This window comes from Sorex araneus, chromosome 2 (genome assembly GCF_027595985.1).
Source record: "Sorex araneus isolate mSorAra2 chromosome 2, mSorAra2.pri, whole genome shotgun sequence".
NCBI lineage: Eukaryota > Metazoa > Chordata > Mammalia > Eulipotyphla > Soricidae > Sorex > Sorex araneus.
Window position 1 is genome coordinate 35,875,109 of NC_073303.1, and position 18,900 is coordinate 35,894,008.

Here is an 18,900-nt window from a genome sequence, read left to right on the forward strand (position 1 = left end):
ACACCCCAGGATGCTGGGCTGGACGTGAGCGTCAGGGGCCCAACCCTGCCCCTTCATGCGGGGCTAACTTCTGCCCAGACAGGGGAAGACAGACAAGAAAGAAGACTCACGGGCCCCAAGTCCAGTCGCCACGGACTTGGTGGGCTGCATTTGGGGACCCTGCAGGCTGCATTTGGGGACATATACCATGGTGCTTGGGGGCTGCTCCGATGGCCGGTACGCCTGGTGCTTGGGACAGGGCTCAGATTGCGCGTCCCAGGCCTCAGCCAATTGCAGAGTCCAGCCAGGACCGTGGGGACTGGGGGGAGACTGAGGGCCAGGCCAGCTCTAGGGAATGAAGGGCTGCGGGGGGCAGAGCCGTTCCCGGGGTTCCAAACCGCTGCTTCTCCCCAGGCCGCGGCAGGCGGAGCCCCGGCTGACACAGATGCAGACGCCGCGCTGCCCCCTGTGCCGTGGACCGTGGGCGGGCTCCCGGACGGAGTCAGGGGCACAGTCACGTTCACCCCTGCTTGGGACGATGCCCTGGAGAGGACATGACCGAGCGCGAGACCGTCCGCCCTCCTTCCCTCTGTCCTCGGCTCTGCAGGTCACTCTGCTTCATCCTCCCTCGCTGGGTGACAGGTGTGGACCATTCACGGAGTTCCCCGAGTTTTCTGAGCACACAGGGGAGCTTCGCACCTCACGCTCATGCACAGCCCATTACACAGACCAGCACAAAAAGGCCCAGAGAGCGGGGAGGAGCAGCTCCTGGGAACACGCTGTGTCCAGCAGGAAGCAGGGACAGCGGGCAGGTCCTGGGAGGCCACAGGCAGGGGCTAGAAAGGACAGACGTAGTATTGCCCCTCAGCTACATCCGCCCGTTTCCTCCTCCGGGCAGGGAGGAGCCCAAACCGCTGAGTGTAACCCAATGGCCACGCCTGCAACTGGCCTCGACCGCCAGCCCCTAAGTGCTGCGTGACCGAGGGCAGCTTGGTGGCCTCTCTGTGCCTCTGTTTCCCCACCGGTGAATCAGGAATGTTAAAGCGCCGACTCTGTAGGGTTTTGAGAGGGGGGAAGTGAGTTCCAACAGAACTGAGATTCAGGGGGTGGAGGGACGCGTGTGTTATCAAGAGAAACCAGGAGGGCGGGAGGGGCAGAAAGACGGTTCTCACTGCTGCCATATGGGCTACATGGGGTTGCCAGGGGCCGGGAATGACAAAATTAATGTCAAAACACACACACTCTCTATCTTCCTCCCTCCCTCCCTCTCTCTCTCTCTCTCTCTCTCTCTCTCTCTCTCTCTCCCCCCCTCCCTCTCTCTCCCCCCCCTCTACCTCTTTGTCTCTGTCTCTCTGTCTCTGTCTCTCTGTCTCTGTCTGTCTGGCTCTCTCTCTCCCCCTCTCTGTCTCCCTGTCTCTGTCTGTCTGTCTGTCTGGCTCTCTCTCCCCCTCTCTGTCTCCCTGTCTCTGTCTGTCTGTCTGTCTGTCTGTCTGTCTGTCTCTCTCTCTGGTTTTTGGGTCACCCCGGCGATGCTCAGGGGTTACTCCTGGCTCTACGCTCAGGAATTGCTCTTGGTGGTGCTCGGGGAACCACATGTGGTGCTGGGGAAGGAGCCCCCGTCACTGCGTGCAAGGCAAACGCCCTTTCCGCTGTCCTATCATTCCAGCCCTGCCATAATTCTCTTCTGAAAAAACAATTGGGAAGGATCACACCTGCACTGCTCAGGGCTTTCTCCCGTTTCCGTGCTCAGGATCACTCCTGGTGGGGCGGGAATCAAGCAAACCAGCCATGCCACCTGCCAGGCGAGCACCTGAACTCCTCCGATTTCCCCGGCCCTTGACAAAAATGTATCCGGGCCACAGGCCGGGTAGATTTCAGGGGCCACTGGGGTGACACTCATCAGACGTGCTGGGGGCCCTTGGTGCTGGGGCTGGGACCCAAATCTCAGAGCTGTGACAGACTGGCCCTGGCGCTCCGGCCACCCCCGTCTCTGAAGGGCAGGGGTGAGGCCCCTGTCTTGTAGGTGAGCAAAGGGAGCTGCAGGGAAGGCTCGGCCCGTCGAGCTCACTCGGACAAAGCAGATGCCCAGAGTTGGCCACACCCCCCCCCCCCCCCGCACCCTGCCAGGGCTGGGTGCTCTCCTCCCCAGAGCTCTGGGAACCCGGCCCCACCCCCAGCAGTGGCCTGCCAGGCTCAGCTTTCAGAGTGACGTAGCCCAGAAGTCATCGTGGGGTAAAATGAGGTACAGGGAGAAACCAGGGGCAAGTCCCTTCTGGAAGAGGGACAGTTTCAAAGGTCACCTGGGACATGTTCCCAGGAGCATGGGGCCTCTGCCCCTCCCCTGGGCCACCAGTGTCCCCCAGTTCCCTCCTACCAGACCCCCCTCCATCGTAGTCTTCAGGAGAAACCATGGCAGACCCGGCAGACGCAGACCCTCAGCTCCCACTCTCGGGGGACTCGGAAACCCTCCCCACCATGGAAGTCCTAGAATAACCACAGGTGCACAGACACCACATGGCATCCCAAGCATCTGATGCCGCATCAACCATGCTGCCCTGACCACGGAGCATTCCACTGAGAGCCGCGGTCTCAGTGGCCCTTAGACATCCCACCAAAGTCACAGTTACAGGCGTCCCAAAGACATCCCACCAGAGTCACAGTTACAGGCACTCTGTAGACATCCCACCAAAGTCACAGTTACAGGCACTCCGTAGACATCCCACCAGAGCCACAGTTACGGGCACCCCATAGACATCCCACCAAAGTCACAGTTACAGGCACTCCGTAGACATCCCACCAAAGTCACAGTTACAGGCACTCCGTAGACATCCCACCAAAGTCACAGTTACAGGCGCCCCAAAGACATCCCACAAAGAATCACAATTACAGGCGTCCTGTAGACATCCCATGAGAGCCACAGTTGCAGGCGCCCCACCGACATCCCACTGAGAGTCCGTCTCAGGCCCCGTGGACAGCACCCACTCCTCACCTACACCACGAGAATATCTCTGCCCGCCTGCAGTGGAGTGCAGGAACTGACCTCTGCAGAGGTTCAAGGCACTAGGTGGGCTGTCTGCCTTTGCAGAAGGAGAAACTGAGGCCCAGGGGTGGGTCCCTGCACCTGTCCCACCACAAGACGATGGCCAGAGGGCCTCAGAACGCCGTCTCTGAGCAGAGAGCACCCACGTGGCCTCAGAGGCAGGGGCTGGCCTTGCTGCAGGCGAGACCCAACTCTACCAGGTGCTTCAGAAGCCCCCGACAGACCCAGGAGGAGCCCCTGCACCACCCCATCAGCCCCTGGGGCTAAGACCAGAACCAGCAACCAGGGGGCCCTTGAGACCCGCCGCTGGGGACTACAGACGTGGAACTGGTCTGTCCTGGGAAGACGAGGAGGCCCACCAGCCACAGTTGATTCTTCAAGCTCTAGGGCGCAAGGGAGGGGCCTGGGGGAGGAAGGGAAAGAGCAGGAGAGGAGGCTGGGGGGGTCAGGCCGGCCCCTCCCCAGAATGAAGGTGCTTTAAGTGACTCCATTGTGAGGAAGCAAGATTACAGGGACAGGGAGAATAGAGCGTGTGTCTCCCTAACAAAGGGCCCTCCACTAGGTCAATTAGGAACTCTCTCCACCTGGCTCGCTCTTAAAGGGACATCCTGCATTACTGGGCACTGGCAGGGCCACCAAAGGAGGCCGGAGCACGTGCGGGAGCACGGCCCAGCAGGCGCTGAAATGGTGTGTGGGGATGGAGATACTAATCTAGTCCATATAATTTGGAGCATCCTTTATGGAGGACTGAAGGGCATTTGAGCCCTGCGGCTGTTTCAAAGAGATTTTCTGCCGCTGCTGCATTTACCTTGCCAACAGCTTAGCTGAGCAAACAGAGTCCTCTAAACCCAACGACTGCTGATTTACTATCAGGCCTCTGCAGTGTGGTGGAGGGAAGTCGGGGGACTCGGGGGTCACGTGTAGGTCCCTCTGCCTGGCCACACCACGAGGTGGGGGGGGGTTGCCTTTAAGACGGGTCCCAGATCTGGAACTTGCCCTTCCCTTCCATGCCAGGCCCTGGGCAGCTGCTGGAACAGGGATCTCACCCTTGGTTCCAGGCCGGTCCCCCTCCGGGGAGGAGAGATTGATGGTGCCGTCGCTCCCCCTTCCCACCCCGTGAGAAGGAAGGACGCGGTTCGGGCTCCCTGGGTGCCAATTCCGTACCTCTGGCTGCTGGAAAAGGGGAAGGAGAAACCAAAGTGGGGAAGGATGATGGGGAAGGTGATTGGGGGGAAGGGAAGAAGGGCGGACTGCAGATGCGTGTCAGACGAGCACACACGGAACAGGGGCCTCAATGGGGCGGAGCTCTGGCGCACACGGCCAGCACACGCTCGTGGGCATACACGGCCAGCACACACTCCTGGGTGCACACGGCCAGCACACAGCCAGCACACGCTCCTGGGCACACACAGCCAGCAAACACTCCCAGCACACACAGTCAGCACACGCTCCTGGGTGCATACGGCCAGCACAGACTCCCAGTACACACGGCCAGCACGCGCTCCCTCCTGGGCACACATGGCCAGCACATGCTCTTGGTGCACACGGCCAGCACACACTACCGGGCACACACAGTCAGCACGTGCTCCCAACGCACACGGCCAGTATGCGCTCCTGGTGCACATGACCAGCATACGCTCCTGGGCGCACACGGACAGCACACACTCCCAGTACACACAGCCAGCAGGCACTCCCGGCACACATGGCCAGCACGTGCTCCCGGCGCACACAGCCAGGGTGTGCAGACCATGCAGGCTGCACCTCGCACCCTACCAACAGCTGTCTGCAGTGATGAAAGTTGCTGTGTCCACACCCTGCTAAGCGCCGGGTGAAATTTCATAGCATTATCAGGCCTGAGAGATATAATGCGGGGGGCTAAGGAGTCAGTTCGGACCCCCGCCCTGTCTGCTGCAGAGTCGGTCACTACAGAGGCTTCCTGGGGTCCGGAAGACTCATCTACTTCACTCCTTCATTCTCGCTCTCACTCAGCCAATAGTTTCTGGGCACAAAGTCTTGTTTTCTTATTTATTTTTGAGCCAGACCTAGCAGTGCTCAGGGCTTACTCCGTGCTCAGGGGTCACTCCTGACAGTGTCCAGGGGACCATATGGTGATGCCGGGGATCAAACCCCACTCGTCAGCATGAAGGGAAGTGCCCCTCCCCTTCCGGTACTATCGCCTGGCCCAGCACTGACCATGCACAGCCTGATCCCAAGGTCCCAGGGACAGACTGACCAAGAGCCAGGCCTGCAGGGGGCACGTGGCAGGAAAACTCCTGACTACTCCTGGAGCCCCAGAAGACCAAACGGACGGGAACCAGGTGAGAGCAGAGTCCGGACAAGCCCGGCCCTGAGCCCACTCACCCCCCCCCCACCCCTGTGGATTAGCGCCGGAGCACCTTCTCACCATATGGGCAGCAGAGGTGAAGCACCAGAACGGCAGGAGCCCAGCAGCGAGACTCACCGACTCGGGGCCTCTCCATCAGCCTGGACCCACAGGCTGGCTGAACCCACAGACGGGAGGGACTTTGGGGTCAGGGTGGCCACGCCCCCCAGCCACAGCCTCGGGACACCCGCTTCCTTCCTGGATCCTTTCTGAAATGTCTGTTATGCCGGGCTGGAACGAATCGGTGCATCTTCCCTTCCGGCCAGAAGCCTCTCGTTCATTCTCCCCCCAGAGTCCGAGACCCCAGGGAGCCGCACCACACAGCCTGGGGGGGCACACAGGAGCCCCTGGTGACCCTGGAAGAGGGTCAGCAAAGAACTGATTTACCCAATAGCTCTGGGGAGAGGCACAACCACAACTCTGCTGTGCACAGGCAGACACACAAGCACACACACACTCACACAGACAGAGCAACACACACAGACACACTCACATGGACACATACACTCACATACAAACACACAGCCACACACACTCACACACACTCATGCACACTCACACCCACACAATTCACACACTCATACACCCACACCCACATTCACACCCTCACACGCTCACACACACACTCATATACCCCACACACATACTCACACATTCACACCCACACACTCACATTCACACTCACATTCACACACATCCGTACTCATACACATACACACAGCCACCCACACACTCACATAAGCACACACTCACATACCCACATTTACACACACATATACTCACACTCACACCCACATATGCACATTCACATACACTCATACACACCCACAGATACCCACACTCACACCCATACAGCCACACACACACAGCCACCCACACACACTCACTCACACAGCCACACTCACACACACTGACACCACACATACTGACACACACTGACACACAGACATACACACTCACAGCCACACCCCCACACTCATACACCCATACTCACACACTCACTCACAGTCACACTCTCACACTCACACCCACACACGAACACTCACATACATACACACACTCACATCCACACACTCACATCCACCCACACTCACACACTGACACGCACACACACTCACACACATACACTCACACACGCGCACACATGCACTCCGGCTGCTTTGACCCCAGCACCCTCCTTGGCATGATTTTGAAATTGGACCAATTTGCCTTCAGCCCCTTCCACTCCTGGCCAGTGTCTGTGTCTGTGCCTCTGACACACCCACCTTGTGTGTGCCTGAGAGACACCCACGCACCCTCGGGGCTGCGTGAGGCCGAGGAGGGGCGAGCACTAGAGTGGACTTTACTCCTGAGCACCCAGGTGCCACGGGGGAGAGCAAACGGGTCTGCTGCCAGGGCGGGGGGCTGGGGGAGACCCCCGCTACTCCGTCACTACTGTGGTCAGAACAAGGGGGCAGTGAATTGTCTCATAAGAGGCTGGAGTGACAGGACAGCAGGTGGGCGCTCGCCTTGCGTGCAGCTGGCCTGGGTTCTCTCCCCTGCACCCCCTGTGCTCCCCCAAGCCCACCAAGATGCAGAGCAGGAGGAAGGCCTGACCACCGGGCATGTCCCCAAAGCATAAACAGTGAAAGCACAAGGTCTGGTCATCAGGTGCTGTGCAGTCACAAAAAGGGCAGTGGCGCTCTATCTTTCTCCCGCCACTCACGTTCGGGAGTCTCGGGCCGCTTCCCCCACCCCGGGGAGGTCAATGGTGATGGGCCAGAGAAGGAAGGAACGAGGGCCAGGCTGGCTGGTCTCAGTTGCAGTTTATTCCATTCCCGTCTCCATTCTCCTCTGAGTCTCCTCCTGCTTCTCCCTCCCCCATCCTACTTCATTCTCCTTCTCGATCTCTCCTCAGTCTCCTTCTGCCTCTCTCATTCTCCTTCTCCTCCTGGCTCTGGATCTGGCTCTGGAACCCCCAGCCCACTCTTACAGCCTCCCAGCATGAGGGGTTGGGGCTTACACATAGGTGTGGCCACAATCAATAGGGTTAAAGTTCTTTCCCTCAGGGGATGCTTCTTCTAAGACAGATTCTCATTCGGCAGGATGGCCCACCCAAGAGCAGAATCCCACGGGTGTGTTTCTCCTCCCCTTGTCCAACAAACATATGAAGCATTCATAATATTAAATATTTTATATGGACACAGAGATACATTAAGCTCACAGAATTGCTCTCCTGGGGCCATCTCAATCTCAGACTACAGTGCTCAGGTCAGATTAGTCTTTGCTATCCCTAGTAGGGTCCTAGTCTCGTCGTTACCTTTGGATCATGACTGCATTTGTCCATGATCAAGCTCTTAAGTTATAGTTAAGGATCGTGGCGCTTTGGCCTGGCCCATTTCAATGCCAGAGTAGCTCACAGCTTGCCCTGGATCCATTCAGTCCCTCGTCAGGACCCTGTTTTTGGGGTGCTAAGAACTAAGGGCAACTGAGGATTAAGTCAAAAGAGCAGATGCCCAGGAATGAATAATATTCGAAGCCAATTAAATCCCAAGTTACAAAAGCATAATACTGTCTTTCTGTGTCTATACAAAAAGGACACTGCTCTAAAGTAAACTATTCAAAAGACATAGGAGAGGAGAAAGGCAATATTAACTTAGAATACAAGTTTGCTGCCCTAGAAAAAAATCTGACCTTACAAATTAACAGAGTCTGATTAGGGGGAAAAGCTGATTAACTGGTTGGGGAAGAGAGCATAGAGAAGTTGAAGTAGGCAGGTAGATAGGGAAAGGCCCTTGGCAATGAAACTTAGATTATCAAAGTCTCCAGGAAGGAGAATTCTGAGACTAACCCACCCTGTGGATACAGAAAACAGACCTGATAAGACCTTCAACAGACCCTGAGGAGGTTGGACCCCACCCCATGAAGTTCCTCAACTCCCTGACCTCTCCTTTAATCTGATTAACTTCAGTGACCCTGCTCCAAGGAGAATCCAGAACATTCCGGATTGAGACGAGCTGCAAAGAACCTATAAAAGCCAGATCAATAGCCCATTCAAGGCTTCTTCCACCCTTGGAGAAGCCCGCGTTCTCTCTTGAGTGCATTATTCCTACTGTTTTTCTTTTCTGCTTATCCCTTCCTCCTTCCCTCAAAACCCTCTAAATAAAATCTGTTTACTTCACTGCTTGTCTACTCCTGAAATTCTTTTCCGCGAGCTAGACAAGAACCCAGTAACTCTGGGTCCCTGGTGGTAGAGACGGTTGGGGAGAAAGTGACCATCTTTCTCCTCCCCGCTTCACGTAAGTCACCTGTGGGGCCCACCGACATCAAAGTGGTTTATCATCATCATCATCATCATCATCATCATCATCATCATCATCATCATCATCATTATCCTGTTGATCGTTGAATTTCTCGAGCGGTCTCAGTCACGTCTCCATTCGTCCTAGCCCTGAGATTTTAGAAGCCTCTCTCTACTCGTCCTTCCCAACGATGCCACATTAGAGGCTCTTTCAGGGGCAGGGGAATGAGACCCAGCATTGTTACTGGTTTTGGCATATGAATACACCATGGGGAGTTTGTGAGGCTCTCCCATGTGGGCAGGGAACTCTCTTGCCAGTTTCTCCCATAGGGAGAAATAGGCTAAGTGGCCACACGCTTCCAGGAGCTTGCTTTTAAGAGACGTGGTTACAGATAAACAAAGGGATGGCAGTGACTCGGGAGCACTGTAATGGGTGTAACCCTACAAACCTAAGTTCCTTGTGGCGAGGGAGAAAGGACAAAGCGATGTTATCCTACAAGTTGCCTCCATCCCCCACTCCATCATCCGCTACTGGAGGGACAGTCCAGCGGGCGCCTCCTACTATGAGGATGGCCCAAGTATAAGGCGAATATTCTGAAATACAGAGCGGAGCTCTCCCAAGAGAAAAGCAAATCTCTAAGTGTGAAGGGGAAATGCAGGTGCGGTGGGGGGGGGGGGTGCAAAGGAGTCGCAGAAGGTCAGTGATGAGGCTCAGGAGGCTCAGATGACATCAGGTGTGGCTGGTGGGTGGCTGCAGCCTGCTGGAGTCCGGCTTTCAGCCCGCACAAGGACAGAACCCCCAGAGCTGCTGGCTTCCTGCAGGAAACCTGAGAACGTCTCTGAGCAGCTAATGGATGAAACCAGGGATTGTGGAATCGAGAGAAAGCTGCTGGCAAGGAACAAAAGGCTGGGGAGACAGGGCCGAAGTGACTGCTGGCCTGGGGTTGCTCTAGAGAAGTTAGGCGTCCGCTAGAGTCTGGGCATGGTCTACACACAGCTGGCCTCCCAGCTAGATTGTCTGTGGTATGTAGACTGCACGTTATTATTATTTGTTTGGTTTTTTTGGGGGGGTCACACCCAGAGATGCTCAGGGCTTACTCCTGGCTCTGCACTCAGGGATCACTTCATATGGGGGGCCATATGGGATGCCGGGGACCAAACTCAGGTGAGCCACATGCAAGGCAAATGCCCTACCCATTGCACTATTGCTCCGGCTCCACATCATTATTATTATTATTATTGTTGGATTATTGGGCTGGAGCGATAGCACAGCGGGTAGGGCATTTGCCTTGCATGCGGCCAACCTAGGTTCTATTTCTCCACCCCTCTCAGAGAGCCCGGCCAACTACCAAGAGTATGGCGCCCGCATGGCAGAGCCTGGCAAGCTCCCAGTGGCGTATTCAATATGCCAAAAACAGTAACAACAAGTCTCACAATGGAGACGTTACTGGTGCCTGCTTGAGAAAATCGATGAACAACCACAGTGCTACAGTGCTACAATGATGATATGATATTATTATTACTATTATTATTTATTATTATTTTAAGGAAAAGGGGGTAAAACACAAGCCTTGGACCCAAGATATAATACAGCGAGTAGGGCACTTGCCTTCCATACAGTCAACTCAGGTTCTCCGGCAAATGGTCTCCGGAGACCACCAGGAGTGATCCCTGAGCTCAGAGCCAGGAGTAAGCCCGAAGCACAGTCAGGTATAGTCCAAAAACAAAACAACAACAACAAAAACCCCCACAAAACTTGACCACAAATAGCCAAGTAATCTGTTGTCTACAAGTTGTCCAGATCATTCAAGTGATGGCTAAGAACATGCAAAACACACGTGACATCAGGTGTGGCTGGTGGGTGGCTGCAGCCTGCTGGAGTCCAGCTTTCAGCCGGCACAAGGACAGACCCCCGTGCTGCTGGCTTCCTGCAGGAAACCTGAAAACATCTCTGAGCAGCTAACGGATGAAACCAGGGATTGTGGAGGGGAGAGAAAGCTGCTGGCAAGGAAGCAACTCCACAGTTCAAGACATGAGGGAGAGGAAAAGGCCAGTGTCAGGGCAGAAAGGGGACAGAAATGAAGACACAAGGAAGGGACGGCAACTCCAGAGCAAGAGAAGTGATTTTCTGGGGACCTGAGTCATAGGAACTAATAGCTCAGAAGAAAATGACCTGAAGGAAACTCTGAAAGAAATACATTAAAAAGAACCTGAGCAGGGGCTGGAGCGATGGCACAGCAGGTAGGGCGTTTGCCTTGCACATGGCTGACCCGGGTTCGATTCCCAGCATCCCTTATGGTCCCCCGAGCACTGCGAGGAGTAATTCCTGAGTGCATGAGCCAGGAGTAACCCCTGAACACCACCAGGTGTGACCCAAAAAGTCCCCCTCCCAAAAGAATCCGAGCACTCCTGGAGGCCTTAGACTTCCTGAGGGAGGAATCAGACCCTCAAGGAGACAAACTCGCAGAGCTGAGAGAGAAGCACTAAACTCCCAAACTGAACCGCAGCATCCTTGAAAGGAAAATCTCCAGGCACAAGTTCATTAGTGGAGCTGCCAGGGTTTAAAAAACAAACAAACAAACAAACAAAAAAACGCACCAAAGGGCATGTGGAGACGGAAAGAGATGGGAGAACAGAGACCAAGTACAGCCCAATGTGGGGGAGCTCCAGGGAGGGAGGCCTGGGAGGGCTGAGCAAAGAGATACTTGAAGAGATAAGGGCTGAGAATCTTCCAGAAGGGATTAAGGACCCGGCTCCATAGCTGGAAGATACTGTGTACTTTGCACTCAGGTGCAAACAGCTGGAGTGAAAATAGCCCCGTGCGGGAGCCCGGGAAGGGACGGGGGAGCCTTCCAGCCCGCGCCCAGCACCCTCGGGTGGGCCGTGTGCAGCCCCTCGGTTTTCTTCCACCCAGAGACCTTCGCAATTGCTCCGCTTGTTCTACAGTACACGTGTCCAAAGGTGACAGAATCTGTTAATTAGCTTTCTCAGCGCCTTCCTCGCGGGTCTGAGCTCTCCTTGGCTTTCTTTCCCCGCCCTTTCTCCGCACTAACGAAATGCGTCTCCCCACAAAGTTAACTCCTTTCGCTTACCCAAAGCAGCAGACCTGGGAAACAGCCGAGCGACTGTTACCGAAGGTTCTAATTAGAGCACTGACTGCTACCGGATGACTCTCTTTCTCTCCCCGACCCTAATTAATACTCCTTGGCGGAGACACAAGCCAGAACAACCGAAAGCAAGGCTTTATTTCCTCCTCCTTCGCCTGCTAGGGTCCCTTTTACACCTTGGAATCCTCACCCAATCTTCACCGCCCCCCCACCGAAGATGCCCTGACACATCTAATTATTCCGTAGTGGACTTGCACGGTGTCAAGCGCCTAGTCCAATATTTTCTTATGTCTTGCAGTGCATGACGGTGTTTGCAGTGAAAACACATCTCTGTGGCTTTGTCCGAGCACTACCCCGCAGCCCCAAGCTGGCCCTGCAATGCCTGCAGCTTTGGGCAGCCTGGGGACGGCCAGGACAAAGACACAATGGGAAGATGTCCTCAGACTGCTGAAGGGAGACGATGAAAAGTCTTACATTTCAGAGGCAGCTAAACCCTCCCTCCAGAAGGTGCAAAACACGGGATATTTATAGAAGCCGATCACTCACGGCCCTCTTGGGCAGAGTGCTGAGGGAAGACCCTTTGGGGAGGCTGGGGAAAGCAGAGAGATGCAAGGGGAGGTGAGGGACGAGAAACCAGCAAACACTGGCCGAGAGCTAGAATAGCAGGAATGGCGCTTGCCTTGCATGTGGCCAACCCCAGCACGGCCGAGGTTGCCCGAGCCCTGTCAGGAGCGATTCCTGAATGTGGAACCAGGGGTAAGTCCTGAGCACAGCCAGGTATGGCCCAATTCTTTTTTTTTTTTTAATTTTTAAAAATTATTCAAAAAGGGGCCGGAGCAATAGCACAGCGGGTAGGGCGTTTGCCTTGCCCGTGGCCGACCCGGGTTCGATCCCCGGCATCCCATATGGTCCCCCAAGCACCGCCAGGAGTAATTCCTGAGTGCAAAGCCAGGAGTAACCCCTGAGCATCGCTGGGTGTGACCCAAAAAGCAAAAAAAAAAAAATTATTAAAAAAATTAGAAGTTAGTATCACTGTATCACTGTCATTCCATTGTTCATCAATTTGCTCGAGCCGACGCCAGTAACATCTCCATTTGTCCCAGCCCTGAGATTTTTAGCAGCCTCTTCTTACTCATCCTTCCAAACGGTGCTATACTGGAGGCTCTTTCAGGGTCAGGGGAATGAGACCCATTATTGTACCTGTATTTGGCATATTGAATACGCCACGGGGAGCTTGCCAGGCTCTGCTGTGTGGGCGGGATACTCTCAGTAGCTTGCCGGGCTCTCTGAGAGGGACAGAGAATGTATACAAGAGAATACAAGCAAGTATGTTAAAACCAAACACATGTGTGCTGCTTTAGGTGTATCAGTGAGCTCGACTATAAGAGGTTGTGCACTTCCGGGAGCTTTGTTTTATAGTTTCTGGATATTGGCCATTGATGGGGTTACACGGCACTGGGGGCAGTTTGTGGGTGTGACTGCCAAGCTACTAGAAAGTAGGGGATGTGGGTGGAGAGGCCCATCCCGGTCTGAGCAGGCTTGGAGATTCCAGCCCTCTCTCAGGGCTGAGAAGTTAGTAAACATGGATAAAACTTAAATAGTAACTGACTTGGGGGCAGAGCAATAGTACAGTGGGTAGGACACTTGCCTTGCATGTGGCTGATCAGGGTTCGATCCCCGGCATCCCATGTAGTTCCCTGAGCACCACCAGGAGTGATTCCTAAGTGCAGGGCCAGGAGTAATCTCTGAGCACAGCCAGATGTGGCCCCTGGGACAGGTGGGAACGGGAGTCACTAAGAGTTTCTGGGGTAGCTGCTCCACAGACCCGGTCCTGAGGTGAGGGCAGCGAGGAGCAGGCCCAGAGCAGCCACAGTGGAACACAGACAGGGCACAGTACCGCATGGTTTCAGCTCCTGTGATTCGAGTGGGGTGTGTAAGTGCATCGTAGCAGAGACCACCACTCTGAGGCTAATATTGTTAAAGGGTTTTCCAAGACGCCTTCAACCCCCTACACACACACACACACATACACACATACACACACATACACACATACATACACACACACATACACACATACACATACATATGCACATATACATACATACACACATACACACATATACACATACATACACACATACACATACATATGCACATATACACACATACATACACACATACACACATATACGCATACACAATACACACATACATACACACACATACACACACACGACTTCACATCAGCTCCACCTGCAGAGGCCACGCCGCCCAGGTCTCCCTCCTGCAGGAAGGGGGAGGCCGCTCAGTGGCCTCGCAGACTCGAGCTGCCAGGGTGCAGCAGTAACTGCAGATAAGTGGGGAGGGGACAGCTCTGGGCCAGAGGATTCTAGAACAGCGACCAAGGACTCTGGGCCATTCTGGGACAAGGGCGAGTGAACAGCGAGGGGCAACAAGTGTGCCCTGCTTCTTTGGGACATGCAGGGCTCATCTCTGCTCCCTCCATGCACAGGGATGCGCCATCCTGAGCCACCAAGGGTCCAGAGAGGCCAAGGCACTTGCCCAAGATTGCACAGCAAGCCACGCTTCTTACTGCCAGGCCAGCATCCTGATACCACCTTGTACAGGGTCCTCACCAGGGTCTGGGCAGTGCTGAGGTTGTCTGGGAGGACAGGTGGAGCCTGGGGTGCAGGGCGCCAGCCGCCGAGTGCCCCAAGGCTTCCCAGCTTCTCCCCCTGCACTCAGCACCTGCCCCCACTGTTGCTCCCTCCCTCACAATAGACAGTCACAGGAGGGTTCCGGAAAGACCATCGTCATGGTAGGGTTGCACTGTGCTTGCTGCAGTGCACCAGAGTTAAGTCCGAACCCCTAGTACCTGACGATGGGACCTATTTGGAAACAGGCGACAATCAAGTTAAAGTAAGATCACACAGCGTGGGCCCGAGTACCAGCATGGCTGGCGTCCCGTAGGACGGGGAAAGAAGGGCCTGAGCAGCAGGACGTGAGGGAGGTGCTTGCTCGCACGCCGCTCCTCAGCATCCCATAGGGCTGCCCAAGCCCGCCAGGGGTGACCCCTGAGCACACACCCATGAGTGAGCCCTGAGCACCACCAGGTGTGGTCCCCAAACAACCGAAACTTGGGGTGGATTAGAGAGGCGGGGAGAGCCCTCGGCAGCTGGGGCACAGCACACTGGGAGCGGCCCCTGTGTGCTGGGGGGTGGGAGGGGGGGTGGAGGCAGACACACTAGGGAGAGGAAGGGCGCTCCAGGGCCAAAGTGAAAGAAGGAGCAGGAGCAAGGAGAGAAGCCGGAACCCCAAGGAAGCACCCGGTCTGGGCAAAGCCCCCCAGGAAATCAATGATCACCTCCCCACCCGCCTCAGTTCCTCTCCAGCCCAGATGTGTCCACTGTACTCAGCCCTGCTCCACATCCAGGCCCATGGGGACCTGCTCCCCTGGCCCCAAAGGGTCCCTTGCAGCGTTTCCAGCCCCCACTGAGCCTTCTGAGAGAGGGGGTCCTGTGCCCCAGGGACTCCATTCATCTCTCATCTGCATCACACACACAGATGCACACTCACACATACATACACTCACACATGCATGCATACACAGCACACACCCATATGCACACAAATACACACACATGCATGCACACATGCACACACACAAACACAAGCATACACACATACACTCATGCATGCATACAGACACACACAGGCATACACACATGCACACATACACTTACTCATGTATGCACTCATGCACACATGCTCACACACATGCATACTCACACAGGCAGACACATACATATGCAGTAGCGCACACACAAGCATGTACACCCCCACACACTCACACATACTCACACACATGTACACATGCACATAATTGGAAGCAACAAGGGTTAAGCTGATCGAATAAATATTGGCATGTGGCAGAAACCACCTTCGGGGGCTCCCGAGCCTCCTAAATCTCAGGTCCTAAATCTCAGTTTGGGTGTCATGGGGTCACGTGTAGAAAAGGCACTTTGCAAGGAGAGGACGAAGAACTGTGAGACCCCAAATCCTGCAGGATGGAGCTGCTGCCTGTTACCTCCTGGTGTCTGGTGATGTCAGACCCACTCTCCCCATCTCACACACACACACAGCGAGCGCAGAGGGGGCCCGTGCCCAGGGCCGAGAGCTCCAATCCAGGGTTCTACTGCTTCCTAACCGGGTGATGGTGACCTGTGACTCCACTCTTCCGTGACCCAGTCCCCCCAGCTATAAAATGAGGGTATCTGAGGAGCTGTGCACTGATGTCCGTGCTGGGAGCCATGGCACCAGGCCTGGGCGTGCACTCAGGGGGGATGATGACAAGGGGACAAAGAAGGGAGCTCAGGTGAGAGGTCAAGGAGGGCCTTTCTGCCTCGCCCCAGCCACGTAGGCCTCCGTGGCCCCTCCTCAGATGGTGGCTTTTCCAGCTCCGTTTTCTGGAGGTGGACAGGCCCTGCGGGTAGATGGGCAGAGGAGGGAGGCCACTCGCTGTCCTTCCCAGTCGGCACCTCTGCCCTGTGTCTCTGCCTCCAGGCACTTTCCCGACCCCTTGCGGGAAGAGGAAGGGCCTGTGCTCGTGCGTTCCTGGGGCCCCATGTGACAGCTCATCTCCCCGTAGGATCCCCAGCTGCCCCGCGCCTTGACCCAGAGGCCAGCCCCCGTCCAGGCTGCCCCGGCAGATGCTCGCTCCATGCTGGACAGGTAACACGGCAGGAAAACCTCATCCCCATCTCACTTTTTATCTCAAGTCCCCCTGGCAGCCCACCCCAGCTCCAGGCAAGTTCTGCTCCCCGGAAACAGCCTTTGGCGATTGCTCTGAGTGACTATCTTTGTATTTTTCCAGCCCAACCCTGCCTATTGAACCCAATCGCGGGCACATTTTTCATTCGTTCCTGTAATGCAATTAGCATCGAGTTTCTCCAGCCTTACAGGAGCTGGAACAGCAGCCCGGGAAAATTGTCATTTCATTTTTAACATCCACACGCCCACTCTGCCCAAATTCTCGGCCTCGTGCTAGCTGGCTCTCCACACCCCAGCGATAGGGAGAATGTTAACAAGGAAAGTTGCTCTAAATGAGGCGGCAGAAGCTTCTGGGGAGGGGATTTTCCTTTGTGTCATTAGACAAGAGGTCCCTCATTTCCCTCTCACGCTCCCGCAGTCGAGGGACTGTTCTAATTCCCTCCAGGAAGTGTCACGCGGGGCTGGCGCCACACACAGCAGAGACTGACGAGGTTTTCTGCTCATTCTTCAAGCGACACCAGGGCATTTGCTCAGTCATGTCCCTGGGAAACAGGACCAGGACCAGATCCTCAGGCTTCTGCATCTCAGGGTTTCCCACCGCACCGTCTTGCTCCCCCACTGTGCAACCCACCCCCAGTCACAGGGCCCGCAGCTGCCAGACCCTTAACCTCTTGGGCACACTAAGGCTTCCGCTTTCTGAACTGCTGTAGAGAAACAGGGAAAGACAGACAAGCTCTTCCTGCCAGGACTTTCCCACAGCTGCCCCCTCTTTCTGGAATTCCCCTCCCCTCCTCACCTGTCCGAATCTTGCCACCCTCATTGTAGGGTCTGTGATTCCGCCTGCCAGTGAGTCCAGTATTCCTTTCTTCATTTCTAATGCCCACTCATCCGTCTATTCATCCATCTACCCACTCGCCCATCCACCCACCCATCCATCCACCATCTCCTCATCCATCCAGCAAGCCCCCACCCCCCATCCATCCGCCCCTCCCTCCTGTTCATCTATCCTTCCATCTCTCCTTCCATTAACAAACTCTCCTTGACTGCTTCCTGTGGACCCACCTCCGTGCCAGGCACGCAGCCTTTCCCCGTCACCGTGCCCCTGCACAACCCCCCAGAAGCATCCCCAAGGCCCAGAACTGCCCTACTTACGCCCGCCCTCCTAGGACGAGGACCTAATGGACAAATCTATGCTAACGTATTTGCGACAGATGCATTATTCCCTGGTGGCTGACAGCAGGGCGGGCTCTGAAACCCTCAGGCCCTTCTTCCAGGACCTGGCCCACGGCCCCCCGCCCAACACTTCCTCCAACCCCGCTTCCCCTCCCAGCCCATTGAGGCCAGACAAGGGCAGCCCCTACATACGGATGCAGAAGTCTCCGCTCTCGTAGTAGCCAGGGCAGCACTGGGACCTCCGCCGGTACATGGTCCGGAGACCGCGCCGATACGCCGTTTTATAGCTGATCCTAAGGCACAAGGAGAGAGCCACTTGAAAGGATTGAAAATCAATCACTCGCCTTAGAATGATATTTGTGGTAAGCTCTATCGAAGACGCCATTCAATAATTTTTAAAAAATGCACGGCGGCTTCACCTACAAAGGAACACATACAGAAAAGTCGATGGGCCACTCGGGGCGCCGGCCCCCCTCCCCACCGAGAGGCATATGCTCCCCCGAGGCTGCTCCCCACGTGCTTCTTTTTTTTTAATTTAAATTTATTTATTTTTTTAATTTGTGAGTCACAGTGAGGGTACAGTTACAGATTCACACATTTTCGTGCTTGTTTTTCCCTCATGCAGTGTTTGAGAGCCCATCCCTCCACCAGTGTCCATTCTCCACCACCAATGAACCCAGTATCCCTCCCACCCCCCTCCCCCTATCCCATCCCCCCAACCCCAACCCGCCTCTGTGGCGGGGCATTCCAATTTGATCTCTCGCTTTCCTTTTGGGTGTTGTGGTTTGCAATAGGGGTACCCACGTGCTTCTTTAGAAGGGGGAGGAGATGCTTTCTAGGGTGACAGTCTGCAGGGTCCCCAAAAGAACCTCCGAACTCTGGGCTGGAGATGCCCGTGGGGGCCTGGACAGGAGCTGGGTGCAGAGTTCGGGAGCCAACCACTCCAACCAGCCTGGAGAACCTGAGCAGAGCCCCAGCTGGTCCCCAGCGCGGGAGTCAGTGCTGCCTGCAGAGGGCGCTCCCGAGCACACTGGCCAGCCCGGGGCTCTGCCCTGGAATGCAGAGTCCTGGGCTCTTGTCTTCCCGCTGGCACAGGCAACTCACAGGCCACCAGGCTAAGGCTCTTGCTGCTGCTGCTTTCTTTTCTTTTTTGCTTCTGGGCCAT

At 55.5% G+C, this 18,900-nt stretch overlaps 1 protein-coding gene across 13 annotated transcripts in view; it reads right to left on the minus strand.

Moving 5' to 3' along the window:
* Positions 1-18,900, minus strand: part of MEGF11 (multiple EGF like domains 11) — a 312,084-nt gene that overhangs the window by 175,936 nt on the left and 117,248 nt on the right. For all 13 annotated transcript variants that reach the window (XR_008628643.1, XR_008628645.1, XR_008628644.1 and 10 more), the window contains exon 4: positions 17,928-18,028. Coding sequence is in view for 10 of the 13 variants with exons in the window: in XM_055128576.1 (XP_054984551.1) it covers positions 17,928-18,028 (101 nt within the window). In the remaining 3 variants the exon portion in view is untranslated. The remainder of the gene's footprint in view (positions 1-17,927; positions 18,029-18,900) is intronic.